Source organism: Cordyceps javanica, chromosome 4 (genome assembly GCF_051103115.1).
Source record: "Cordyceps javanica chromosome 4, complete sequence".
NCBI lineage: Eukaryota > Fungi > Ascomycota > Sordariomycetes > Hypocreales > Cordycipitaceae > Cordyceps > Cordyceps javanica.
In genome coordinates, this window is record NC_139298.1 from 3,683,266 (window position 1) to 3,709,309 (window position 26,044).

Genomic DNA, 26,044 nt, shown 5'->3' on the forward strand with positions numbered 1-26,044 from the left:
AGTCGGGGCTGACGGTGCTCACAGCGCTAAGCATTACTTACTTATTAAGTAGGTAGCATGGTAGGTAGCCGAGTGACCTGCGTGGTGGCCTGTCGATATTTGGGCATGTCTTGAGAGACTTCTGTTTTTGACATGTCTCGTACCGGCAACCTGGCAATATTATTTTAGTATAGCGGTAGAATACATCGGTCCTAACAATATATATGTATATATTTCTCCTATTTTTTGGGCAATGAAATCTCTAGCCCAGGTCATGTTCAACAGCACTACTCTCCATGTTCCTACCCAGGTACCTAGAAACAAGCTACACAGTGACAGAGGTCAATACCTAGGTAGGTAGCCAGCCCATGCAAGTACCAGTGCTCGGAAGGTAGCAAGTAGCTCCTCGGTGGTCTTTCGGCGGCCTAAGCAGGAATGTTTCAGTAAGTAAGTACACCGTGGACCTTAATTAGTATCCTAGGTGGGTAGTTTAGAGGTTAGGTAGGAGGTAGGAAGGTATATTTTGTACCGTATCATCCATCCTTGGGCAACTGTTGCCTCCAACCTTGTTAGCGTTCGCAGCAACATTACGTTGTTGCTGTCGCGTCCTTCTCACCTTTTACTAATAAAAAAGGCTGAGAGCCACACACCGTCTTGCTACTGATGGTAGTTGCCCACCTCTATAGCCACAAGACCCTGGCCGTGTTTTATTGGTGTTGGATAGATACTCAGGCACCTATCACGAGGACAATTACACATGACAGCACGCACCTCTTTAACAAGGAGTGCTGCCCCACCATGGGTATCGCACTCAAGTAGAACAACCTCAGCTATTTAATCCAGGCCACCGTTCCATCTCATCGTCGTCGCTTACAATTCATCGAATGGTTTTGCCTGACCTGTCAAATAAAATGTCCGACCCACGCACCAAAGGAAATATCCCCAGTCCCGAAGACCTTGCCCTCAGCGTAGGCGAGGTTGCGTTGTCCTGTTACTGCCCCTCAGCACTCACCCATCTTCCCCAACCCGTACCCAGTGACCTGCCGCCAGATCTAGACCCGAGAATCTTTACATTCCAGGATGCCTTTGAAGATTTGCTTGCCGTATCTCAGGGAAAGTCGCTACCTACTATCGACTCGCGTTACCACCAGAGCCGCATGCTGCGTCAAATGTATCCTCAGGGTGAGCCCACCTGGCTCTGGATAGGCCGCCTCCAGTCCCAAGGCCTCATCCGCCCGCCACGGGAGTCCTACATCGTTCGTGCGTCGCGAGAAGGCTGGGAAGATCTGCAGAAGGACTTGGAAGAAAGCGCACGAGAATTTTGGCGTGAATTACGAGAAAACCCAAAGAGCCGAGAAGCTGTTCGAGAGACTGGGAAGCTGTTTAGAGAGCTTCATGATCAGTTTTCCGGTTCCAGCAACTCTCTCGAGTCAAGGAATAGGGATCAAGGACCTGAAAATTTCGATGATCTCTTTTCGGCAATCCAGTCGGCCTATGCAGACGGCCGAAGCGCATGGGATGCTTTCCGGAAAACCCTCAATGAGGAGCTGCCGCGGCGCATGGGCGAATCTGAACGCCAGATGGAAGGAAACAATAAGGATAGTAGTCCTTCAACTTCGACCGGAAATACTCGACCCAACCCAAACGAAAAAGAAACGAGGTCAGAGTGGGTGGACGCTTTCGGCTACAAGCACACAACCATCAAGCGCATGACGTACGACGAAAATGGCCAGGAAATCGGCTCGTCTACTTCCATCACAATCAGGCCGGCCAAGCATGAAAAACCAGAAGCCGTTGATAATGGAAAAGGAAGTATAGAAGCGGATAGCAAGACGAATGGCGGCTGGTTCTGGTAAGATATGCTTAAACCACGCCGTCTGGGTAACCGCAAATAATTGAAGCCTTCTCCCATCTCAAATAACTGTACAATTTTATAACTTATTGTCTCTAAATCCACTTTTCTCCAAGAAATGACGTACAGCGCCAACGCAAATGCAGTGTCTCCAGATCATACATGACAAAAAAACTGACCGGCGATTGTTTGTTTAATTGCTTCTAGACTCGGCCTTCTTCTTGCGCACCTGACGCTTGCGCGCCATGAGCTTCCGCTGCATGTCCCCCTTTTCACCTGCGTCGTTTCCGTCACCCTTGAACTTGTCCATCAGAGGCTTCTTATCGCGGTGGTTTCTTCCCCCGCGATGGCCTCGGTCGCCACCACGGCCTCGGTCGCCACCACGGCCTCGGTCACCACCGCGCCCTCGAGCACTATCTCGACCTCGAGCACTACCACCACGACCTGCATCGTCGCCGTGATCTCGGGTGTGGAAACCAACTCTCCCGCCTCTGACGCTGCCACGGCCACCACGGCCGCCTCTTCCGCCTCTTTCGCCTCTTCCATCGCGGAAGCTGCCAGTGCGCTCCTCGCCAACATTGTCCTTGTCGAAGCGCGGCTTGCCGTTGGCAGTATCTTCCCTAGCTTGTCTAGATTTTTCCTCATTTATCCTTCTGCGCTGCACAACCTGCGCGTTTTCAATGGCAAACTCCGCGACCAAGCGTTTCTTCTTGCCCTCCTCCACATCATCCATTTGGAAACCGTTCAAGTATCGCAAACCCATCAGGGCCCAGTGATGAGACACATATTCGATGAAGCCGTAACCGCGACTCTTACCAGCACCAGAGTCTTCGGTAATCTTAGAGCCTTGCGTGCTCTCAAAGACAATTTTTGCCTGGCGCACGATACCCTTCCCTTTCAATTTTCTCTGTTTTTCCTTCTCCTTGGCATCTTTCCCGTCTCTTGCGTTCTCCTCCTTGGACAGTGGCTCGCGAATACCTTCCTTGACATCCTGTGCAAACCCGACGATAGCTTTGCGGGCCAGCTCCTTGAGTTCTTTGGAGCCAATATTCTTTGGAATGTTTCGCAAGGCAATGCGTGTGAGACTAATGTGCAGAGCTGGGTTGTTCTGGACAAGCTTTTTTCTTTGGGCCGCGCTAGCTTGCCGCATTCGAATCTCGGGCAGACTTAATAGGTTATAAATTGGCGAGTTGGTGCCGATGGAACCTTCGGGAAGAAGATAAAGACGTCTCTTATCCTTTTCCCTCCTCTTGGCTAACGAGTTCTCTGCTAAATTGCTAGCTTCCGTTCGGTTTACGGCCTGTGCTATGCTCAAGAGACGACCATCGAGTGTATATTTTCCGGTAGGGTCAAGATTAGCATCGTGAAGGATTGATTTCTTACCTTGCACGGCTAGCTGTTGTCCACGTGGAGCCTCCTTGATACAAGTCTTGGAATCTTCCTCTTCAAAGAAGCAAACAAATCCAGTCCCGGCTGGGCGGTCCGTAGCTTTGTCCATAACAACTCGAGCGTATCGAATGTTGCCAAAGCTGCTGAAAAAAGATTTGAGCTGTTCGTCGTTGGTGGTAAATGGAAGATTGCGAACAAAGATCGTAGAAGAGTTGTCGGACGAGTTGTTGCGCTCCTCCTTTCTTTTTGCTTCTTCCTCGTCCTCTTCCTCCTCGTCCTCGTCCACCATATTTTGCATATGATTCTTCATGAAGTTTTCTAAATCAGCATTCAGCTGGCCCTCCTCTTTGTCTTGATCGTTGTCTTCGTGGTCATCCTCAGCGTCAGACTCTTCTTCAGAGCTAGTCTCGTCATCGTCGTCGTCGTCGTCGTCTTCGTTGCTTTCGGAATATCCACCTTCTTTTGCTTCTTCGGCTTGTTGTTGGTCCCATGTGTTCTTATCAACAGCCCAATCGACTGCAAGAGTTCTGCCGTCAAGTTCCTTGCCGTTGATACCTTCAAGAGCCTTCTCAGCATTTTTCTTGCCTCGTAGGGTGACAAAACCGAAACCCTTCAGCTTCCCCTTATTCTTGGGCAAATCCGCAAACTTCACTTTGCCGTAGCTTCGGAATAGGTGGCCAAGCTGCTCCGAGTTGCGGATGCTCCAAGGCAAGTTTCGCACAATCAGTTTTGGTGTCGGCTCAAATTCGGGCTTTCCTGGCTTCTGACGTGGTTCAGAAGCTTCGGAGACTTCTTTTCTTTGTCTAGGCTCAGCTATTTCGACTCGAATACTACTGCCTTCCCATCTTTTCTTGTCAAAAACAGTCTGAGCCTCTTTGGCGTCGTCAGCGTCTGCCAATGTCACGAAACCGAAGCCGCGGGATTCCTTTGTCTGCTGATCAATAACAACGGTTGCGTGCTTGACCGGAAAATATTCAGAGAAAAATTCTGCGAGACTTTCGTTCGTCACGTTTGGAGGTAGTGACCGAACGAACAGAGATCTGCGTGCTTCCGTACGGGCTTTCTTTGGCGAGGGGGCAGCAACAGTCTCAGAGTCTGGCATTGCTGCTAGAGCCTCTTCGATTTCAGGCCGTAGCCTCTTCTTGCTATCCTCGGCGGCACTCATTTTGTCAAGAGTCGTTGAACACAACGCAGCCACAAAGACTTTGTCTGTCTCGAACCTGCGGCTCGAATTGGCGACCAACCAAAAAAAAAAAATCCAAGCCCACTCCATCATCCTCAAATAGCATATCTTATCGCACGTGATGGATGGACAATCTAGTTCAGCACGAACGCTATTCCCAAAATGGAACACTGTTGACTTTAATTGCCAACACGCGCTTCCCACCCAAACAAAGGCCCACCGGATGTCGATGCCTATTGACATTGTGCATCACCACTAACCTGTGCTCCTGTACTCAGAACTTAGAATACATATAGATTTTGGGAAATGCCCTCAAGAGCGTCAACAACACGCTCCGCCCGGCCTTCCTCCTCGGGTGGCCGCAAACGCTCCAACTCGGCTTTGGGCGGAAGAGTCCCCTCCATCTCCCGCGCCTCGCCCACCCCCGCTGCCGAATTTGTCGATACACCCGATAATGACTTGAGACTGAAAATCAGCTCAATCTTCCGCGATGCGCAGCGCAATACTGCAACGCACCGAAAGCTGGCTGTTACACTGCGAAAGCTCCATGAGGCATGTTGCTACGAGACGCCTGACCAAAAAACAACGGTCGATAGCGACTTTGACGAGATGACCTTCAACACCGAGTTCATTCGCTGTGTTTTGAAGGTCATGCCGGTCAAAAAGACCGAGGCCGTAGGAGAGAAATCCATTCGTTTCATCGGATTCTACCTACGTCACTCTCACGACAAAGACAATGAACTCTTGGGCGACATTGCCAACGATGCCAGCCATATGCCAGAAACGCCGAGCACACGGTTGACCTCGGAGCTGATGGAGGCAGTTGTTCCTCTCATGATCGCAAAAGACAAATTTGTTCGCTATCGCTCAACGCAGCTGCTATCGCAGATTGTCAACTCCCTCGATGCGCTTGATGATAATCTGTTCCAATCGCTTCGCCACGCGCTTTTGAAGAGAATCCGCGACAAAGAAGCTATGGTTCGCGTTCAAGCAGTTCTTGGACTTGGTCGCCTCGCAAGCAATCAATCCGAAGGCTATACAAACTCAGACGACAGCGATGCAGACCAGGAGTCTGGCCTGTTGGAGAAGCTTCTCCAGGTATTGCAGAACGACCCGAGCGCTGATGTTCGCCGTTCACTGCTAGTCAATCTCCCTATTCTCCCAAATACACTTCCATATCTACTCGAGCGTGCCAGGGATCAAGATGCTGCGACGCGTAGGGCTGTCTACTCGCGCTTGCTTCCTGCCCTCGGTGATTTCCGTCATTTGTCCCTCTCCATGCGAGAAAAGTTGCTGCGGTGGGGTCTTCGAGATAGGGATGAGAATGTCCGCAAAGCTGCTGGAAGACTGTTCAGAGATCGATGGATCGAAGACTGCGCGGGGACCGCCCAACAGGAGAGCTCAACTCCCAGCTTCGATGGGTTGCTCGAGCTCCTTGAGCGTGTAGATGTTATCAACTCGGGAGTCGAGAATGGCGTCGCTCTGGAGGCCATGTCTGGCTTCTGGGAAGGTCGACCTGACTACCGCGAGGCCATGAACTTTGACGATGCATTTTGGGAGACCCTCACTGCCGAGGCCGCTTTTCTTGCTCGCAGTTTCAACGACTTCTGTCGAAAGGAGAGCAATGGAAAATATGAGTCACTGATTGAAGAGAAGCTTCCCGAGGTTACAAAGGTCGCCTACTTCCTCGAGCGTTATCTGAATGCTTTGATAGAGACACTGCGCCAAGCAGAGCAAAACGCTGTTGAGGAAGACGATGAAGCTGCCATTGTGGAACAAGAATTTATTGCCGAGCAGCTACTTCACATCGCGTTGACTCTTGACTACTCTGATGAAGTAGGTCGACGTAAAATGTTCACCTTGCTCCGCCAAGCTTTGTCTATCCCCGAGCTTCCCGATGAGGTTACCAAGCTCACTATCGAAACTTTGCATTATATTTGCTCTCCTGACGCTGCAGGAGAGCGTGAGTTCTGCAGTATTGTTCTCGAGTCAGTTGCCGACGTCCATGACACCATTGTGGATGATCTTCCCGCCGATGATGCCGATGACAGCTTCCATTCGGCGCGTTCCGAGGTCAGCGGCCTTAGCATGTCATCTGGTGGCAAGGGTCGCAGCAAGGAGATGAGCGAAGAAGATGCCCGTGCTAAGGCGGTTAAGGAGATCGTCATCAACATGAAGTGTCTGCACATTGTTCAATGCATGCTTAGCCACATTTCGGGCAACCTGAAGGACAATGCCGACCTGGTCGCCATGCTTAACAACTTGGTTGTTCCAGCGGTGCGAAGCCACGAGGCTCCTGTACGTGAACGAGGCCTGGTCTGCCTGGGTCTCTGTGCCCTGCAGGATCGCTCTTTGGCTGAGGAGAACTTGAGCCTTTTCATTCACTTTTTTAGCAAAGGGCACTCGGCTCTCCAAGTCACTTCGTTGCATATCCTCACCGATATTCTCAACGTCCACGGCGCGCATCTGTTCTCCTCTACGCCCGCACTCCTCAAGGTTTATGTCAAGGCTGTGAAGAGTGGTTCCAGAGCACCAGAAGTGCAGGCTGCTGCTGTCATGGCGGTTTCCAAACTTTTGCTCGGGCGCGTAGTCAGCGACGAAGAAGCATGCCAGGAGCTGCTTAAATCACTAGTCGTGGCCTACTTTGATCCAACCTCGGCCGGAAACCAGACGGTTCGGCAGGCTTTGAACTACTTTTTACCGGTCTTTTGTTATTCCAGAGCCACCAACCAAGAGCTAATGCGCAGCATCGCTCTTCCTGCTCTCCACACCCTCTTAAATGTGCGTGAGGGCCTAGAGGACGATGACGAAGCCGATGTTGAGGAGGACATGGTGAGCATGCCGGTTATTGGCGCTTGTCTTGTCGACTGGACGGATCCTCGCAAAGTCTACAGCCCTACTGGCCTGCTTGAGCCGGAGAAGAAGAACATCAATGGCGATGTTCACCTGGAATTGGCTCTTGATATCATAGACAGGCTGCACAGCAATGTCACCAGTAAGCGCATAGACAGCAACAATTGTGTGCGACTAGTACTAACCACACCGATAGAGGAAGAAAAGAAGCTCGTTGCCGGTCTCCTTAGCAAACTCTACATCTCATCCGGCTCTTCCGAGGACAAACTTCGAGAAACGTACGAAGAGGTCTCCATTGCCGTCGAGGAAGGTGTCGTGACGGACTCGCCGAGCAAGAACGCACTATTCAAGATTCACGTCTCTCTGGGCAAGATCGTCAACGCGCTCGACGAGCAGCAGCCCCGGCGCAGCAGCCGTAGTGCCTCCACTACCATCGAGCAACAACTCTCCGGAGGCAAGGCGGTATCTGAAGAACCCGCCATCAAAGAAGAGGATGATGATAGTGACAATACGGTAATTGCTAAATGTAGCCGAATTACGCTGTCCCATGCGGATATATCAGACGACGAAATAGAGACATAGGGAGACCTTCTACTTTGTATTGCGTTTCGCTTTTTTAGGTTATTTTTGATGAAGCGTTATGGGACCTGGTTGTTCGGCATGCGGGTATATATCAAGAGTCCTGGTGGCTACGTGTATCTAGTTCTGCTCTTTTCATTTTCTGAATGGTGCCCTGCCTCAGTCTTATTATGCTATTCTGTACAAGAGAGAAAGAAAAACGATTCTTGAATACTTGTCTAGCAGTTCAGTCATGTATGAATCAAGAACTGGACAATCCATTCAACTTGCTGTTGCACTTATCTGGTTCCCAACCAAAATAGAGCCCCGCCCAATCCAATGTTCACGAGAAGATGCTGCGCAATGTTCCAGGCCATGGCGTACAGGTATTTTGGCGAAAAGACGGTCCAGATGAACAAGTGGGTGCGCATGGCGGTGCATGCCGCCATAACGAACGCAGCCGATGCTGTCGAGAAAACGGTCAGCAGCGCGACGTGCTGTTGGAAGACGGCACGCTCTCCGACCCTGTATTTGTCCAGTAGGAGAATTGTGCTGGCCGATGTCCAGTACAGCGGGCCAGCCCAGTTGCTGACGAAGGTTAGCACGCCGACAACGACGACATTGAAGCCGGCCACGCCGTTGTAGGCACTGGAGAGATCGACAGAGGATATGGCGTTGGAGCCGCCGCTGGCGAAGAAGCTGGCGTACTGGAAGAGAATGCACGACGTGGTGATATCGGCAGAGGTCATCTGCTTGGCATCAATGGCGCAGTAGACTATGTGCGCGAGGAGGAAGATGGGTACATTGGCAGCGCGGGACTGTGTCATTGCGAAAATAGTGATGAGTTCGTGCAACAAGCGCGCTAGACACGTTAGCAAGAGAGTAGAGAGCGAATCACAGGCTTGTCTGAAGCTTACTGGCTAACCTCGCGTGCCGTCCGCCGGCGACTCCACGGACGATGGCAAAGGCAGAAAGTAGTCCAAGAACGATAAAGACAACACGGGCTCGCCAAAGTAGCGATTGTCCCTCAAATTTATCGTTGAGTGTCTTGGCAAAACCAACAACGAGCTCTGGCGCATCGGCAGCTGTAAAGGCTAGCTTAAATGTAAACGCTGAGGAAATGAGTACCGACGTACTGGACGTGGCGGCTATGGACGGGATGCTCTCGAGGCTAGGCAGCATTTGGAACCAAATGATCCCGTACATGACGATGATGATTATCCACAGCGCCGAAGGATATCGGTTCACGAAGAGCTTGACAACATCAGGCTCGCCGGCAAACTTTTGGCCGGTCTGATTCCAGCTTCTCGTGATGCGGGCAGCAAGGAGTGCAACGAGGCACCAACCCCCCGAGGACATCTTTCCAGAGCTGGCAAATATGTTAGTAGAGGATGGAATTGGGTCGTGGAAGGTGCAGCCTACCGTCGAATGCTTTGTGCTCCGAGGAAAGCCAGCCATAACGTAGTAGCCCAGTACCAGAAATGATGCTCTTCTTCGACATAGCTGCTCGCAAACATCATGGAGCCATAAAAGAGGGAAATCAGCAGAAGTGGCAATGCTGTGTGAGACTTGAGGGTGCCCTGCGCAAAGGATGCAGCCACAGCAATGATGGCAGCTATGATGGCAAGCGTCAGTCCAGCGTATAGGCGTGGCATGTCATAGTTCGAGGCCATGTTGCTCATCAGATCCTGGGCCTTGCGAATCCATCGAGATGTGGAATCTAGCCACTCTTGATCAATTGTATTTTCGGCGTTGAGAGTCTGTGCCCGTTGGGTGATGAACAGCCAGTCGCATGCGAGTTCGTTAATAGCAGTACGTTCCAGCTGGCAAGGATCAGTCGATGAGTCTGTATCAAAGAGCTCGGTCCCAAAAGCTGCAGTGACAACGTTGAGGATCTGTCGAGCGTTGCGGACAAGGATCTGTATCTTGTCTCTGGGGCTCGACCAAAACGGGAGAAATTCAGGGATGAAGGCCCCGAGGTTATTCTTGGAGACGGGAAAGCCCAGAAGGGCAGCGATGGTCGGCACAATATCTGACTGTTCGACTTCAGAGTAAAAGTCAAATTCGTTCTTTGGAAGCACAGGGGCTTTGTAGGCAGGTGTAATGCCCTTGAGCTTGGGGGAGAGGAAGAGAAGCGCAGGAGACGTCTCACCAGGCGACGACGCGCCATGGTTCCCTGCGTCGTTCATGCCATGGTCGCCGCATACTACCAACAGAGTAGATTCAAGATTATTCTCGGATGATATGGCTTCATATATTGCACGAACTATCGAGTCCATCTCTTGCTGCTTCGGAACCATGTGGGAGCTAATAATTAGTTAGTAATGACGCAGATACTATTGCTCGCGTCCATACCTCCTTGGCCCCGATTTATGGCCAATGTGATCGAGTCCAAGATAGTGAAGTACCATCAATGACCAATCGTTATTTCGCAACTCTCCATCGATGTGGCGAGTCACATTGTTGTCGACTTCCGTAAAATCCTGCTACTTGTCAGCTAGTCAACTTGACTGGAGCCCAATTCAACGTACAGCAACAAAGAAGCTGGAGGTTCCGTCATGACGATCGAAGAAGTCCGGGAAAAGCTTCAGCCACGTATCATCGCCATACAAGAGCAATTTTCCGGTATCCTTTGTCTTGAGCTGAGCTAACCAGGTATCCTGTGCTGCGAGAGCAGAAGATTTGTCCCCTTCATCGATATTGAGTATAAGGTCTACAAAAGACGGTATCGAGCCAGTAGTGATTGCCTTCAATCTAGGCATCGTCACCGTTGGCGAACGAGCGTACGCTGTGAATGGAGCAGCCACGCCATCACGAATAAGGCTATGTGCATGTAAGCAGGGGCCTTCATTTGTTAAATAGCTGGCACGATGAACCTTTGCGTGTATTGAAAACCAGATTCTTGAGAGTATACAAAGTCGCTAACACATGGTCAGTACGGAAGTACCAGGATTTGAGAAAGGAAGCTGAATATGTATGCGTATACATAATTTTTACCTTCGAAGCGCATCTATTACCACAAAGACAAGCTTGTTAAAGGGTGCCTGAGGAGGTGGCCCAGAGTCCAAGACCTCAAACTCAGCCAAGCCTGGAAGGAACGGTTTATACGGAAAGAACCCGGTGGCAAATATGAGAATAGATATCGGGATTAGGAGATTGGTGATGGCTAGTGGCAGGGTGGTGAATGGCCACCGTGCTGGGTTTGGAGCTTTAGCGCCCATGATGAGAGTGAGCGAAGGTGATAAGGAGCGTGGTCAAGGACGAGGCGCGACGCAGTTGGTGGAAAGGAATGGCTAGAAATCGGCGCACATTGCAGGAGGCGTTGTGTGCGAAGCAGGCCGTGGGAAACTCAAGCCATGAAGAAATAAACACAGCCAACCTCTTTTTTCTGTTACCTGGGGATGAAGACGGAGAGCTGTGTTTCGAGATTGCGGCTGCACTCCAATGTCCAGGGATGAGAGTGGCGCTAGCTGTAGTGGTGCGCCTCCACAAAGGTTCGCGAAGAACCGATGCTAGACGCGCGGCGACGAGCGGCCTTGTTCCTATGGAAATTTGTAGCCATCGGGGCGCAGAAAACCGCAAGAGCAGTACTTATTCTTCATCATTATTCCACTTGATTGATGTGGGTAGAAATTTGATTAAGTACATTGCGTCTAGTCGTAGAGAAGAATCGTCATGGTGAAAAGAATACGCGGTGTCCGACTTCATATGCAGAAATGATTGAAAAAAAAAAAAAGGAAACCCAACGTTAAATCAAATGCCCCAATTCAGCTCCTCTCTGCTAGATCATGCCTTCTTCTTGTTCTTCTTGGCCTTGACTCTGTCGCTGTACTTGGGAAACACGATTGAGGCCTTCTTCTGCTTTCGTTTGTCGATTCGCTTCCGGCCAATACGCTTCAATTCTGTGCGCTTCTTATCTACATCCATGGCTGAGATTGATCAGTTGTGCCTGCTTGTACTTGTAATGCGATCGTTCGACTCGTAACATACCCGTTGCTTCATCAGCATCGGCAGCTTCGTCCTGCACCACGTCGGCTTCTTCTGTGGGCGGGTTGGTTAGTATTAATTATGAGAATATAACTGCAGCTTTTTCGAACCTACCCTCCATTTTGGCATCACAAGTCTCGGGCTTGGGCTGCTTGGCCAGTTCCATCAGCTTGGCCGACAGGCGCTCGGCGCGAGCAGTCTCAGCAGGCCCAAAGACAGAGCTTGCCAAGCGCCTGTTATTCTCCTTACGAGTGCTTGAACGTGAGCTCTTGGCCATTGTATCTGGTTGTATTTAACTGTATATGATTGGTGTATTTGGCGAGTTTGGCCTGTGTAGAAAGTGCAGCCTGGATTCGATCTGTCGGTGGCTTCCAGTGTCTGCCTGCAGAAAAAAACCCAGATAGCAACTTTTACAGAGGGGCAGCCCACTGTCGATAAGGAAATAGCTGTGGCGCGTGTGCTAAAGTGGATTGTGGCTGGTGCAGCCGGGCAAAATTCTTGCGAGCTTTGCCACTGCAAGGCGGGCTGTAGCCACACCTGGGCTGGCTACCTAGGTAGTCTCTGCATGAGTATCAATTAGTGAGGGTCGCTTGCATCGATTTCCTACACCAGCATGATTTGAGCCTGTTACGCTTCCAGGCTGCCCTCGTCAAAGCTGACACGCTGATGTGGCGAGAGCTTCGATAGTACTTTGCCCATTCAGATCGCTCTTTCACCTCTATTGCTCCCTAGCTATCCACACCTTAACTTGCGTTTAGTTCGCTTCACTTCCTCCTCTCCTCCAAACACGCGCGCGGTCCGAATCCTACACTGAACGAAGCGCATCGACGTCCACCAGAGCCAACCCCTTCTCCGTCGCTAAGAAACGCTGATTCCAAGCCCTTCAATATTCCTCGGTGCTCAAAACGCCTGGCGAGAGCCGTCCCACGCCAGCACGTCTCGCGAATCGAAACGGCTTCCATACTGTGAAACCGTACCTCGAGGCCGGCCTTGTGCCTGTCTGGTGTGACTGCACACGCCTTTGGCCAGGCGCTCCGTCATAGCCGCGTCTAGCTATGGCGTCGTCAATCGGAGTGCCGAAGCACGAGATGCTCTCGCTGATCCGCGAGGTCCAGAGCAACCAGTTGTTCAATCGGCAGCTGTCGTCTATCTGCCAAGTCAACGGTCTCAAGAGCACTGGTGTCAAGGCTGACTTGCAACGACGCATCATCACCCGTAAGCCTTCGTCACAACCTAGTCACTACCTTCTCATCGCATTCATTAACATCTTTATTTACATCAGTCATTCAAGAATCATCAGTCGACCCGTCTCGCTTTGCACAGGTGAAGCAGAGTGTTACTAACGCTTATGCCCAACGCAATGGAACTGCGACCGCCACGACCACGGCGACTACAACACCAATCAAACCCCGGGCCACGTCTTCCGCTGCTCCTAATATACACTTTTCGCTGCCAATGCCTTACGGCAATGGTGCTTCTGGCATGTCGCAAGGCTTCGGTGCTCCGCGTAATAATATTATGAGCACCCCGGCTCTCGCATTCAAGACCAGTCCATTTTACCTAGTAAAGACCGTCATTGGCGAAGTTCGTATATGTGAAGGTTGGTAATCAATGTCGGAAGACTTCAGGCCGGAATAGCTAACCAGCTCCAGCCATGGCTCAACATCGCAATACAATAACGATGCATATGAGCGCAAACAACTTTCCCGCGCTGCAGCAATGCCTGGCCGACACTTCGTACAGAGTTTTAATATTCTGTGCTGGAGAGGCAATCGGCGTACAAGATATTGCTTTTCCCCATCAGTCCGAAATTAGGGTAAACGGAAGTGAGGTCAAGGCCAACCTACGCGGGTTAAAGAACAAACCAGGGTCTACTAGACCGGTTGACATAACACAGGCGCTGAGGCTGAAGCCCCCAAATTATCTGAACACCATAGATTTCACATATGCTTTAACGACGAAGGTGAGCGAGTAGTCTTCTCGTTGTGATCTATGTCACTAACTGATTCAGAAATTCTACATATTAGCAAATCTTTGCCAGGTATATGCTGTCGCGGAATTAGCGCAGGGTATTTCCACAAGGAGCCGCATCCCGAAAGATTCCGTGATCGCCGAGTGTAAGTTTCTGCTCAGCTTCAACGCGTCCCATTCTGATAGTTGTTCAGTAAACAAAAAGGCACAAGACCCCGATGTCGTGGCAACATCATCGGTCTTATCGTTGAAGTGCCCGTTATCATACATGAGACTAGAGGTGCCTTGCCGTGGTATGAGCTGCTCTCATATCCAGTGCTTTGACGCAACGTCATATCTGCAGCTCCAAGAGCAAGGTCCACAATGGCTCTGCCCGATATGCAACAAGCCAACGCCATATGAGCAACTGGCCGTCGATGAGTGAGTCGCGCTGTAGACTGCCATAGCAAACTGTTACTGACGGCCGGACTAGATATGTTCAGGATATTTTAAACAATACACCGAAAAGCTTGGAGGGAGTTACCATTGAACCTAATGGGCGATGGCTCCTCAAGACTGAAGAACCAGAAAGCAACAATTTTCCATCCGAAGCATTTTTCGATGATGATGACGATGATGCTATTGAGATATCCGAACTTGCGAATATCCCAGTTCGGCCCGTAGATAAGCTGCCCACACCGAGCACACCGTCTAGGCAAAATGGAGGAGGCACGAAGCGGCCTGCGCCAGTGGTCATTGACCTGACACTATCGTCTGACGATGAGGACGATGAACCAATCGAGAGACCACTCAAACGACAAAGCACAGTGGCGAACGGCTACCATGGACCAAGCAGCTTGGCTTTCCCGAGTATGCCGTCGCCAGGTCTTCCGCCGTTTTAATGCTATATCTAGGAAGGCGGCAAAATGTATCATATTTATTTCATATTCATGGCGCAAGGGAAACAATACCAACTAAATTTTTTGTTATTGAATGGTATGAAATAACGACAGGGCGGGAGGGGGGGGCAAAGGCTTACGGAATTTATCTTGTCAACTTTGTATCTGAGTGTATAGCGTACTATCGCGTGTCGTCTGTATTCAGCACATCTTGAGCAGCCATAATCTCATCGCAGAGAGAATAATGTGATTCTGTTATAAGTCAATATGATCAATTTGGCAAATTTTGCCCGTACCGAGGGTAGAGGCTACACGCTGAGTGCCTCCATACGTAAGTAAGTAGTAGGTAGGTAGGTAGGCAGGTATTTATTACTTTTAGCGGGCGCGCCCCGCAACATGGTGAAGTAGGTACCTACGTAAGGTAGTACCAGTAGGCACCTTTGGCGCAACACTATACGGGCCTAGTGAGCTTCTAGGTAGACCACCACCCTACCTAGGTATCCAACGACTTCACCTACCGACAGCTTCCGTGGCCAGGATCAAGCTCTCCTGGACCGGCGGTATCATACAACACACACGATTCGATCGGCCGGTTTCCTCTTGGCAGTCGTCCTAACAGACTCCGCATTTCCTCAAGGCCGACCCGTGGCGACCGACGCCGGCGCGCCACCACCATGTCTCTCGACCCGGTGATGCCCCCCTACAACGCCTCGGACCCGTCCGCCAGCTTCCTCAGCTCATCATGCCTCGATTTCCTACTCATAGAGCTCGTGCCGCTGGCATACCGCGTGACGCAGGAGCGCGACGGCGGCGACGCCACGGCCGCCATGGAGAAGAACACCGGCAAGAGGGCTGCCGCCGCCGCTGCCGACGAGAACGAGGACGAGGATGCGCTTCCAGGGGTGGACCAGTCCCCAGAGACTCGGCAGAGGGCGAGTTCGACGGCGGCAGGCAGCGCAGTCAATACAAGGCGCTTCGAAGAGGATGAGGAACAGGACGCGGCGCATTATCGCCTGGAGACGTTGGGGTACCGCGTCGGACAGGGCCTCGTTGAAAGGTACATATATTAACCCCCCCCCTCTGCCCGCGCTCTACCCTCTTTTTGAAGGTCTACGGATGCTCCCCAATTCAAGTGCATTTTCCACGGAGCTATTGAGGGCTCACTGGGAGAAAGAAGGGGTTTTTGGGGCGTGATACAAAGACATGCCGTTTTGGGTGGTGCTAGATGCTGACGGGCCACAACCAGATTCTCTCGCGATCGACCCCGGTTAAATGACACACTCGATGTTATCAAGTTTCTCTGCAAGGATCTCTGGTCACTGGTCTTTGGAAAGAATATTGATAACCTCAAGACCAATCACAGGGTAAGGAAACCTCCTTCCCCCAGCTGTGCATCGCACGTGAAGGTCGACATAGCTTTTTACTTGATCCGGGGAGAATGAGCTAACAGTGAGAGAAAGGGCGTTTACGTATTGACGGACAACGTCTTCCGCCCGTTTTCGCGGATGAGCACCGTGGCGGGCGGCCAGGCTGTGGTGCGGGCACAACCATTTCTATGGTTCCCGTGCGGCATCGTCCGGGGAGCCCTGGCAGCGCTTGGAATCAACGCCGAGGTGCACGCAGAGATTAATGAGCTCCCGGGGGCGGTATTTCAGATCAAGACGTTACCCGCAAAGACGTGAAGGGTATACGGTCACACAAATCGGCTGGTTTCTTTTTTTTTACTCTTGCCAGAGGAAGGCTACACAATGCGAGCAAGGAATAGTCTATATGACAGACCAGCTTAACAACCCCGCGACAAACACGAAAATCTCAATGCAGCCACCACTTCCCTCTGCATCCAATCAAGTCCACGCCGGTATCGGTTCCGCTCGCTGGGTCGTGCACTTGTTGCTCCAGACGCCACACAGACCCATGCATCTGGACGGTGCTGCTAAGTGAAAGAAGGCTTGGGGTTTGGACCAGCCCAGTGGCAAGACCTGAAACAAACACTTCTTACAGCCTATCAAAGAAAAAATAGATAATCAGTATTCTGAGCCATATAGATCATATATTACGTATATTTTCACCGCCATCATGCTTCAAGACAAGCTACTGGCTTCCATCTCGTCCGTCCTCTGACCGGAAACGCATTGTACTCTTACTGGTGAAAAAGAAGAAGGGGCTGCTTTACTTTTGGGGAGGGTTGTGGGCAAATTGGACACCCTTGGAAATGTTGCCCTTGAGACCCTCGACTGCCTTCGCCAGCAGAGCCTTCTCCTTGTCGGTGATGCCCTCCAATGGGTTAGTGGCCTTCTCAGCACCGTTGGGCTACAAACTGTCAGCATATCATGAATCTTGAGTTGGGTCAACCAGCTTACACCGAGCTCAATGGGAACGGAGAAAAAGTCACAGCCGGTAGCCTTGGCAATGGCGTCACCACCGGGGACACCAGGCAGGTAGACATAGCTGGGCTCGACGAGACCCTTCTCGCCCTTGACGGCTCTCAGGACCTTTTCGGCAAAGCTAGGTGAAATTGTCAGTAATTTTAGGTGCGGCGCTGTAGACGGAACGTACCGGAAACCGGCGTAGGCCATAGAAAGAGTGGCAGAGCCAGCACCGTCCTTAGCCTTGACGACCTCATCACCGCCAAACTGGACGCGGTTTACAAGTGCGTCGTACTTGTCGGCGGGAATGTTGACGGACGGGGTAGCCTTGCTGAACAGAGGGACAATGGTCTCGCCAGAGTGACCACCAATGACAGGGATGTTGAGCTTCTGGGGCTGTTTCTCGCCAACAATCTCGCCGACGAAGGTCTCGGCACGAACAATGTCAAGGGTGGTGACACCAAAGAGGCGCTGCGCGTCGAAAACGCCCTTGGCCTTGAGGACCTCGGCCGAGATGGGGACAGTCGAGTTGACGGGGTTGGAGATGACGAGAATGAAAGCTTTGGGGGCAACCTCGGCAGCTACCTCAATAAGACCCTTGACAATGCCAGCATTGATGTTGAAGAGATCATCACGAGTCATACCCGGCTTGCCTAGAAATTGTTAGAGTAGCCGTCTTCGTCGCGAGGCTTTTTTGCCATAACCGAGCGAGTCGAATTCAGGACCACTCACGGGGAATACCAGCAGGAATGACGATAATGTCGGCATCCTTGAATGCAGCTTTTGCGCCATCATTGGCGGGCAGGTAGCCAGTGAGTTTCTGTTTGCCGCATGTGATTAGTACCGATGGCCGGCTCCAGCGAGAGCGGGTCGGTGTCGGCTTACAGCTTGGGAAGAGATGTGAGAAAGGTCAGCGGCAACGCCGGGCGTATTGACGACATCGTAGAGGGCGAGCTCATCGATGAGGGAGCTGGTCTTGAGGAGAAGAGAGAGCGGCTAGAAGAGAGGCGATAGCGAGTTAGCATCTGCGCAAGCCGGGTACACGGCCGAGGCCCGGTAAACTCAAGTCTTACCTGACCAATGCCGCCAGAGGCGCCAGCAACAACTGCGCAAATGACAAGTCAGCATCGGGCAGCCAAAAAAACAGATAATCAGCTGGCCAACACTTCAACCTAGCATCTGGACAAGAATGCCGAGACAAAGCCGATGCGGGGTTTACTCTGGGCAGACTCACCAGCTTTGACCATTGTGGAAGATAAGGAAGCTAAGAGATGAGGGTAGTTGAAGAAACGAGCACCAGGGATATGCCGGGGCTCAGAAAGATGTATGGGGGGTCTTGAGGACTCGTGCGAGGCAAATTCAAAATGAAGATGGGATGGAGGAAGAAGGAAGCAGGTCTAGGTGGTGAGGGCAGAGGGACGTTAAGAGACCAAGCCCAGCAATGGGGCGATAAGAGCTTGTGAAACCAGGCATAGGCGATTGGACCAAGCTGGAGGAGGAGGGGTGCCCGCGGCCGGAAGAGCGAGGAAGGAGGGGCAGAGGTTGACTGCGCTGTTATGGCGGCGCGCCCACCAGCCAAACAGCCTGCACGGTTACTGGGCCGGGGAAAGGAGGGGAGGGATGACGCTGGGAGCCCGTCAACCCTTGTAAGCCGCCCACTACTGTGCCATAAAGTCGTCTTATATCTCTCATTGCTGCATGCATGTGTCAAAACGCCGAATCTGGTTGTAGTATGTGTAGCTCATACCTGCCTACCTGCCTAGGTGTAGGCAGGCACCCAACTACCTAGATGCGTCAGGATTTCGACGGCTGAGTCGAAGTCGACAACACTGCCGGCCATTCTGCTGATGGCCGCTTCCCCTCCAGCCGTGAAGCGCCCTACCCAGGTCCAAACGGCCTCCAATTCAAATACATAGCTACTACGCTGAGCATGCGCCGCATTTGGTGTAACAGTAGACCGAAAACTTTCCAAAACTTCCCGGCCTACTGCGCGCGATCTTGACCCCGTAATATCCCGAGTCACTTCAAACCGGCCGCAACGACATGCGCCGGCAATACCTGGTAGGTACAAAGCTCGTGATGGGCCAGAGGCGGCTGCATACCACCAGTCTCCCGAGGTCCCCGCAACCACATGGTCGTCTGGTTAGCGAGCTCGGGGCCAACCAAACAACCAACTTCCGGAGGATTATCGACCAAGCTAGTCGATGTTCTTTGATTTTCTCAGCTAGCCAATGTCGTCATCCTAACACCCGGTCCGTCCTCATCGCGAGCCAAAAAAAAAAAAAAAGAAAGAAAGGCGGAAGCATCTCTACCGCGGTAAAAATGGCTCAGACCTCGACTGACCTGCAAAATTCAAGCCCCAACATATACATGGCATTGCACAAGTCTTGGTGTAACCAGCCATTAGTCTAAATGTGTCGATATTTGGACGTCGCCCAGACTTGGCATGCGGCGTCATCCTCACGCCTTGCTGCCTACGTTGTGAGAACCAGCTTCAGATGTCCTCTTTCTCCCCGTCTTTCAACATGTTGTGAGAACCCGGTCTTCAAAACCATCGCACGTAACACAAGAGGCTCAAAGCCCATGGTTTTAAGGTTTGGCCCTGACGGTGCCAGATGTATTTCAGCTAGAGAAACAATCCATATCAAATGCCAACTCCAGCCAATGACAAAGGGAATCAATCACTTTCGATTCTCCTCATCTGCATCGCATCGACTACTGCGTCGCGAGCTAGCTGGCGACCGTCTTCGGTTTCGCCTGCGCCGCCGCAGTCCCAATCGAAGTCTCTGCACATGCACAAAATTCATGCTCCTGGAAGTTTTTTGTCTGTCCTCTCCCAAAGCTACCAGCCCATATAAAACGTGCACAAAAAGGAATCATTTAAGAGGACTCGGCTGCCTTCTGAGCTTTCTTGCCACGGAGCTTGGGCTCAGCAGCCTCCTTGACGGGGCGCTGGGCGCGACGAATGGCAGAGACACGCTCGACGGCGTGCTGGCGGAGGTCAGCACGGTAGCCAGACTTGGTGGTCTGGTTGGCGACGGCCTTGTAGATCCTATTTGGTAAGAAAAGGTTAGTACAACCTGCCTACAGAGTTTGTCCACGCCTCGTCGTCCGGACCATCATCTTGTAAAAGTCCAATGCTGATACTTACTTGCGGGTAGACTTGGCACCAGAGATCTTGGTCTGGGAGAAAGCCTTGGCGGGCTTGGTAGAGTTCTTGATAGTCTTGCTCAGGATGGTAAGACCACCCTTCTCACCGGGGACAACACCGATGGCCTGAATATTTGTAGTTTAGTATATTTTCGCGCCGCGAGATCGTTGACGTAGCGGGTCGTAATACCTTGTCGTTGACGAAACCAGCGTGCTGTAGGCTTAAGTTAGTCAAAGACTCCCATCGCAAATTTTGACATGGCTGTTCTCAGAGAGTCGGGTTTGTCGAACCTTGCGGGTGTTCTTGTTGGTCAGGTTGAGAGGGTCAGAGGAGAACTGAGCACCACCATTGCGACGGCTCTTGGAGAGGAAGCAGTGGTTGTCACCTGGTCAAGAATTAGCATTCAGCCTCCGAGCACTCGGTCATGTCGATTATGTCGCGAAAGTTCGCGCGCAGATTCGGCACCACCAAGTTGAGTCTCTCGCTCGTAAAGGAGAGAAACATACGGACGATAGACCAGATGAGGTCCGAAGACACGTTGTTGAGAGCAGGAGCAGACATATTGGCGGAATTGGCAAATGATGCGATTATCAAATGACAGAAACGAGGCCAAAGGAAGGGATTCAGTCGCCTCAGTAAAACACCCAAGGCGCAATGTGTGGGCTCGCTTAACTGCCTATTAGCGGTTAGCGCCTTTTCTGCTGTCTGGCAAGCTTTCACCCGACATAAGCATATCATCGATAGAGGGGTGATACCGCTTTAACGGGGCCACGCCTGAAGTACTGGTAGGCTTGCCCTCTCCAGTGATGAGGCGCAGCAGCGACGCATGTCAGCTAGAAACGGTTTGAGACAGTAACCCAAAGCCTCCTTGTCTGGGTAAGGCGACTTCATTATCTCGCATCGACGCGGCTGTCATAGTGCGCAACGGTTGCACGTCAGTCGAGGACCTACAGCAGCAGACGAAGTCACCTCTGCCTTTAATTATTTGTTCGCAATAACCACATCCAGTCGAATCACCGACTATAATTAGGACTAGTTCCGAGCTTCCCGCATCGCCCTTCAAATACACAATCGCCGCAATCTTTTGTCACGCCGAACTCGCCTTTCGCATCGCGCCGCACGTCATCCTTTTACTCGTTCCTTTATTCACCAATATTTACTTCGCCTTGTTTATCACATCGAGATCCACGTCGAAGGCTTGCGTAGCGCCTCTAAGCCCGCCTCAACCATGTTCATCCTCTTCAGCGTCTCAGTCTTCTTTCTCGTGGTTGCCGCCGCCTTATTCTTCACGCGCTCCTACTGGCTGCATTACGTACCTGACGTTAGTGCGCACCTACCATCGACCGACTACCTCTATTCACGGCTGCCCTCGACCTTTGCGGGTGATATTGAGGCCGGACTATCGAGCAGCGCCTTTGACCTCAGCGGCAACGTAGAGGCGGGCGACAGCCGTGCTGGCCTCGATGATGCCAGCAAGAAGGAGATTCTCAAGATCATGAAGAAGCGCCGAATGAATTTCGACAACGCCAGGAAGGTATATATGGAGAGTCGGTTCAAGGCCAACGGCATTGGTCCCGATGGCCGGCCTAGGGATCCAAAGTTTGTCAGCTTTTCATGAGTTTTAATCGGCACAAGATAAGGTGCCTCGTCGCACGAAGCGACCATACGCAGAGCTTTAGTCCAGATTTTCCGTCTTCGTTTCGCTGGTCGTCTCGATATACTTCTTTCTTCACATTGCAGGTGTGCCTTTAGTCTTCCTCATTCTTCTTCATGTTAAAGCGCTTGATCAATGTAATTCTAGAGATCTTTATGGGCTGGACTTATTTATTTGACTTGTGGAGTCAGGGCTTAATTGAGTATCAAACATTTGTTCGTCTGTGGTCACTTACTGGGTGAAGAGATTTAGAGTGTTGCCTGTGCCGGTCGATGAATACCACCCATACAGCTACTGAGTCCTGAATACTGTTACCATCTGTTTGAGGATGTATACCTGTACTTGGTGCCTCAGCTGAGCAAAACTAGCGAGAGAGCGTACTGGTAGGCCAGGGACTCAGTGTGGTAGAAAAGCTTTACGCCTAGAGGGTGTTACAAGAGTATCAGGTTGTCAGAAACGTCCCTTGTCAACTGATCCATGCCGGCCAGAACGCTTCTCGGACAACTTTGGTGGGCGAAAGTTTGGTAGCTATACCCCTTGAAGGGGTGTGCTGGTGATTGAAGCCCGTGTCCTTGTTGTGGGGAACAGTATTGCAGGGACCTCGACGAGCCGCATCGGCGTCATACCTCATCATGCACGGAAACGGAGTGCGACGCTCCTGAACAAGTACAAACACACAAGCCTAACACTTAAGGCGTCCGTCGAAAGGCAGTGAGGGTGCTCTGCAGTTGCATTAATAGTACTGGCCTGTTATTACTTACCCACTGGTCAGTTAACAAGCGTCTCAACCAGTAGGCAGTCAATTGACAGCCAGGCGACGACGAGTCATTGAGTTGGGTACTTGATCGGCCAGTTGACAGGCGCTTAAGTTGGTTACCAAGTCAAGTCACCTACCTACCTACCTACTTAGGTTGCCAGTTGTTGATGGGCTTGCAGCCGATTGACTGGTTGTCGATTGGCCAATTGGCCATTTATCACGCGTCTACCAGTACTCCGTACAACCACCGGTACTTATTAAATTTTTCTGCCGCCCTCGCTCCACTTCAGCTTTTAAGCTCTGACCCCCTTCACCTTGGGATTCACTAGTTACTGATACATCCGCAATACTCCACGCCACACTACTCAAACGAAATGCGCGCCTGCACCGATGCTGGCCCGAAATGCATCTGGTGGATGGGACATACAAATAATCGGTTCAACGGAGGGTCCCATCGGACTGTTTGCAAGTCTCAGGGATTAGAAAAGATGAAGATTACCAACTGGCGTAGCACAAGGGCAGGTCGACACCTCGGCATATCATCCAAACGTGAGTGTAGTCATTCAGGAAATTGCGGTACCGAGCAGGAGGCAAGCTGCCCACACCGACGATATAGCATTAGAGGCTGGGCACTAAATAGGAGTGCAATTCTGTGATATTGAGAGTCCATATTCCACCTTTGTAATACTTCGCCTTCCTGTGGCTGCTAGCAGACGCTTCGTATGATAGGTACGCTTTCTTCTTTGCTAGGCCATGCGTCTGTCAAGGAAAGTCAGAGAATTCAAAGAGAACAAGTAGACTTGTCTACACATGGAAGATGTTCTATTCCTGGTCCAGCAATTACAGAGGAGCGTTTAACACCTTGCATAGGGCCGATTCTGATAGCGAAAATTGAACAGTGAGGGGGTGCTGCTCGAGCTTCTGGTGTGGTCTGAATGTGTATAAAGACGCTGGGCAGGGCGGGAGGCGCTTGAGAATGAGGAAAGTTGGGCAGAAGATCAAAGCACCAGCGTGTGTCCAGATTTGGTCGTATGCGTCAAGAAAAGCAAGCAAGATGGTGTGTGGTGTTGCGTCGACTTGTTTCTTCTGGTCAATTCGTCGAAAGAAGAACTTGGGGAGGCAGCAGACGGTGAGGCGAAGTGGCTGTTGGACAAGGTGGGGCTTAGTTGGGAGTGAAATACCAGACTGTACCGTATACTGTAGAGTACCTACCTACCTAGGTAGGTGCTTATTATTAGTACTGTACAGGTAAGTTAGAATACATACTCCCCTGCCCTTGCCCCTCGATGATGTTTGCTACTTATAAGTGTTTCCGTACCTTGAGGTTTTCGTGGCCACCGGATGTCGCAGCGTACTCGTGGAAATGGATAGACATAGTCCCCTCTCCCCCCTCTTTTGTCCTATCCTGTCTTTTTGCATCGACTTGTTCTGTTATGTGCAGGCATCAACGGAGAAAGCAAGGCCACAGGTGCAGATCCTATACAGATCACTCCGGTTGGCCTCACCAGAGGCTGCAGCGAGTGAGCACCTGTTCAAGTCTGTGCTGCGGCTTACCCCCCCTGTCCTGGTAATTGTCTAGCGCATTCACGGCTACCGGAGCACCAGGTCGGGGGTGTGTCTTGTCCCTGGCCCAGGCAGGGTGCCATCTGGCAACCCAAACCTGCGGCCCCCACAAGCCGCCACCATGCGCTGGAAACATCGACTCGGAAACTTTGAAACTCTCACAGCCGTGTGGTTGCTCGTCGCGGGATGGCGTTTGTTGTGGGTGGAAGAGGAGGATCCCGAAAGGCCGCTGGAATGGTGGCCATCTGAAAATCTTCCATGGTCTGGGGCTTTTTCACGGGCTTGGAATAAACGTTTGTGGCTTATCTTCCGTTTGCCGCGTAAACAAGCCCGAGAGTTGGCGATGGCTTCAAAGCGTGCTTAACAAATTCACGACCCGGGTAGAGTATTCCAGACCGGCAGACAGATTAATGCACGTCCAATATCACTGGGGCGAATAGAAAAGTCGAAACGGCTGTTCGTCGTATTTTCTGGGTCGTATATTTGAAGGCCTTTTATTACCACTCCCTGCCTTTGGACTAAATGCAATCAATACCCAGAATGGAGACATCTTGACTACGGACTACTTACCTACTTGCCTACTCAATACTCCGTACCAACTCCGCAGATAGGTAGCTATTCGTGCTGATACACCACCTCAACCTCGCCACCACCAAACTTATGAACTGCACGTCGCACGAATAAATTAATTATGGTTGCCGGCGTGCAGCATGCAGAGCACGCCCACGCCCCTCATCAACGGCGCACACCACCTGGTCGTGCCCTCGTTTTCGCAAGACACACCTTCCAAGACCTTCACCCCCTCCGAGGTCTCTCAAAGTGGACGACTGTGCTGAATCAAAAATGATAGGTATTTAGTGGGAGAAGGGGAAAAGAGGCCACGTCCGGAGCCAGAGGTGCCATGGCAGGGTTAGCAGGGCCCCACCTCCTTAGGTACTGTGGCGGCGTTGGTTTGGCCGGTGGCCACAACCGAGAGAGTCAGCCACACACCATCAACCACCAGCCTCCACAAATAGCCCGCGACACACCCTGCACCCCTCCCCCCTTTCCCCTCTCCCCTTACAAGTTAACCTGTCAGCCTGTGCAACACACGCCCCCTCTGCGAGCCACTGAGCCCTACCCTCAGTGAGTTCAACTAAGTACCAGTATCCGTACAGTACGGATACTACCAGTAGGTAAGTACCAGTAGCTGTCTCTCCTGCCGCCTGCCGCCAGACGCTAAAAAGGAAACAGAGGCTTTTCCCCACCACCCCAACACCCCCAGCACCCTCACTTGCCTCATCACCACATCACCCACTGCAAGCACCAAGCACCTCCATCCAGCGCCAACAGGGGGGCCCACTCTGTCCCATCATCCCCAGCACCAGCTTGCCAGACTGTGTCGAGCCACCAGCACCACCTCCTCCCAGCCGAGCGCCTTGCGTTTGGGGCTCCATCTTCCTTTTCTTCTCCTCCTGCTCTTCTCCTCTCGTTTTGCACCTGCCTTCCGCATCACCATCTCCACCATCCAATTCATCTATTGTTCATCGCCATCAGTCTCTCGATTGACGGCATAGGCGCAAGGGTGCTCTCCAGTCGTGGCTCTCCTTTTCTCACGATAGCGCCTGTCCTTTGCCTCGCTCTCTGCCTTGGGTTCTTTTTCCTCCCTCCTGCGCCGGACGCCCGCTTCGTCGCCGCGCCAGCCTACCTTCGCAGCACCCATCGACGCCGCAGCGCATTTAAGTTCGGCTACACACACAAACCGCTGATTTTTGCCTAATCACTGGTGCTCTTCCTCGCTCATCTTCGCGCTTCGCAAGCGTCCTATTTTTATTTATTTTTTTGATACCCCCACGACCGAATTCTCGACCATCACATATCTCGGCCGCTTACGGCGGTTCAGTCGGCGTGACGCAACTGCCTC

At 51.7% G+C, this 26,044-nt stretch overlaps 10 protein-coding genes across 10 annotated transcripts; 5 read left to right on the forward strand and 5 right to left on the reverse strand.

The window, feature by feature from the left end:
* Positions 1 to 890: 890 nt before the first annotated feature.
* V2A60_007017 (uncharacterized protein) lies at positions 891 to 1,835 on the forward strand (the record flags this gene model as incomplete). Its single annotated transcript, XM_083258306.1, has 1 exon — positions 891 to 1,835. One exon carries the CDS (start codon positions 891 to 893, stop codon positions 1,833 to 1,835), a length of 945 nt encoding a protein of 314 aa, XP_083114432.1.
* A 189-nt stretch (positions 1,836 to 2,024) lies between these two features.
* On the reverse strand, positions 2,025 to 4,385 carry V2A60_007018 (mRNA-binding ribosome biosynthesis protein NOP4; the record flags this gene model as incomplete). The annotated part of the gene is made up of 1 exon (XM_083258307.1): positions 2,025 to 4,385. The coding sequence occupies one exon, from the start codon at positions 4,383 to 4,385 to the stop codon at positions 2,025 to 2,027; it is 2,361 nt and encodes a 786-aa protein (XP_083114433.1).
* Positions 4,386 to 4,709: 324 nt separating this feature from the next.
* V2A60_007019 (condensin subunit YCG1) lies at positions 4,710 to 7,838 on the forward strand (the record flags this gene model as incomplete). Its single annotated transcript, XM_083258308.1, has 2 exons — positions 4,710 to 7,398; positions 7,453 to 7,838. The coding sequence occupies 2 exons, from the start codon at positions 4,710 to 4,712 to the stop codon at positions 7,836 to 7,838; spliced, it is 3,075 nt and encodes a 1,024-aa protein (XP_083114434.1).
* A 275-nt stretch (positions 7,839 to 8,113) lies between these two features.
* Positions 8,114 to 11,035, reverse strand: V2A60_007020 (mannose-ethanolamine phosphotransferase LAS21; the record flags this gene model as incomplete). The annotated part of the gene is made up of 7 exons (XM_083258309.1): positions 8,114 to 8,676; positions 8,732 to 9,183; positions 9,237 to 10,121; positions 10,170 to 10,297; positions 10,346 to 10,637; positions 10,691 to 10,735; positions 10,812 to 11,035. The coding sequence occupies 7 exons, from the start codon at positions 11,033 to 11,035 to the stop codon at positions 8,114 to 8,116; spliced, it is 2,589 nt and encodes an 862-aa protein (XP_083114435.1).
* Positions 11,036 to 11,600: 565 nt separating this feature from the next.
* Positions 11,601 to 12,078, reverse strand: V2A60_007021 (DUF2423 domain-containing protein; the record flags this gene model as incomplete). Its single annotated transcript, XM_083258310.1, has 3 exons — positions 11,601 to 11,743; positions 11,805 to 11,855; positions 11,916 to 12,078. The coding sequence occupies 3 exons, from the start codon at positions 12,076 to 12,078 to the stop codon at positions 11,601 to 11,603; spliced, it is 357 nt and encodes a 118-aa protein (XP_083114436.1).
* A 778-nt stretch (positions 12,079 to 12,856) lies between these two features.
* On the forward strand, positions 12,857 to 14,653 carry V2A60_007022 (PINIT domain-containing protein; the record flags this gene model as incomplete). The annotated part of the gene is made up of 6 exons (XM_083258311.1): positions 12,857 to 13,016; positions 13,084 to 13,401; positions 13,454 to 13,764; positions 13,813 to 13,918; positions 13,967 to 14,192; positions 14,245 to 14,653. The coding sequence occupies 6 exons, from the start codon at positions 12,857 to 12,859 to the stop codon at positions 14,651 to 14,653; spliced, it is 1,530 nt and encodes a 509-aa protein (XP_083114437.1).
* A 671-nt stretch (positions 14,654 to 15,324) lies between these two features.
* Positions 15,325 to 16,332, forward strand: V2A60_007023 (transport protein particle component; the record flags this gene model as incomplete). Its single annotated transcript, XM_083258312.1, has 3 exons — positions 15,325 to 15,707; positions 15,897 to 16,014; positions 16,111 to 16,332. 3 exons carry the CDS (start codon positions 15,325 to 15,327, stop codon positions 16,330 to 16,332), a joined length of 723 nt encoding a protein of 240 aa, XP_083114438.1.
* Positions 16,333 to 16,819: 487 nt separating this feature from the next.
* Positions 16,820 to 18,263, reverse strand: V2A60_007024 (lactate/malate dehydrogenase; the record flags this gene model as incomplete). The annotated part of the gene is made up of 7 exons (XM_083258313.1): positions 16,820 to 16,960; positions 17,011 to 17,155; positions 17,207 to 17,669; positions 17,749 to 17,836; positions 17,902 to 18,012; positions 18,090 to 18,121; positions 18,251 to 18,263. 7 exons carry the CDS (start codon positions 18,261 to 18,263, stop codon positions 16,820 to 16,822), a joined length of 993 nt encoding a protein of 330 aa, XP_083114439.1.
* A 1,633-nt stretch (positions 18,264 to 19,896) lies between these two features.
* V2A60_007025 (ribosomal L28e protein family-domain-containing protein) lies at positions 19,897 to 20,728 on the reverse strand (the record flags this gene model as incomplete). The annotated part of the gene is made up of 5 exons (XM_083258314.1): positions 19,897 to 20,068; positions 20,168 to 20,292; positions 20,357 to 20,380; positions 20,458 to 20,552; positions 20,674 to 20,728. 5 exons carry the CDS (start codon positions 20,726 to 20,728, stop codon positions 19,897 to 19,899), a joined length of 471 nt encoding a protein of 156 aa, XP_083114440.1.
* A 667-nt stretch (positions 20,729 to 21,395) lies between these two features.
* V2A60_007026 (DUF2015 domain-containing protein) lies at positions 21,396 to 21,785 on the forward strand (the record flags this gene model as incomplete). Its single annotated transcript, XM_083258315.1, has 1 exon — positions 21,396 to 21,785. One exon carries the CDS (start codon positions 21,396 to 21,398, stop codon positions 21,783 to 21,785), a length of 390 nt encoding a protein of 129 aa, XP_083114441.1.
* Positions 21,786 to 26,044: the final 4,259 nt, after the last annotated feature.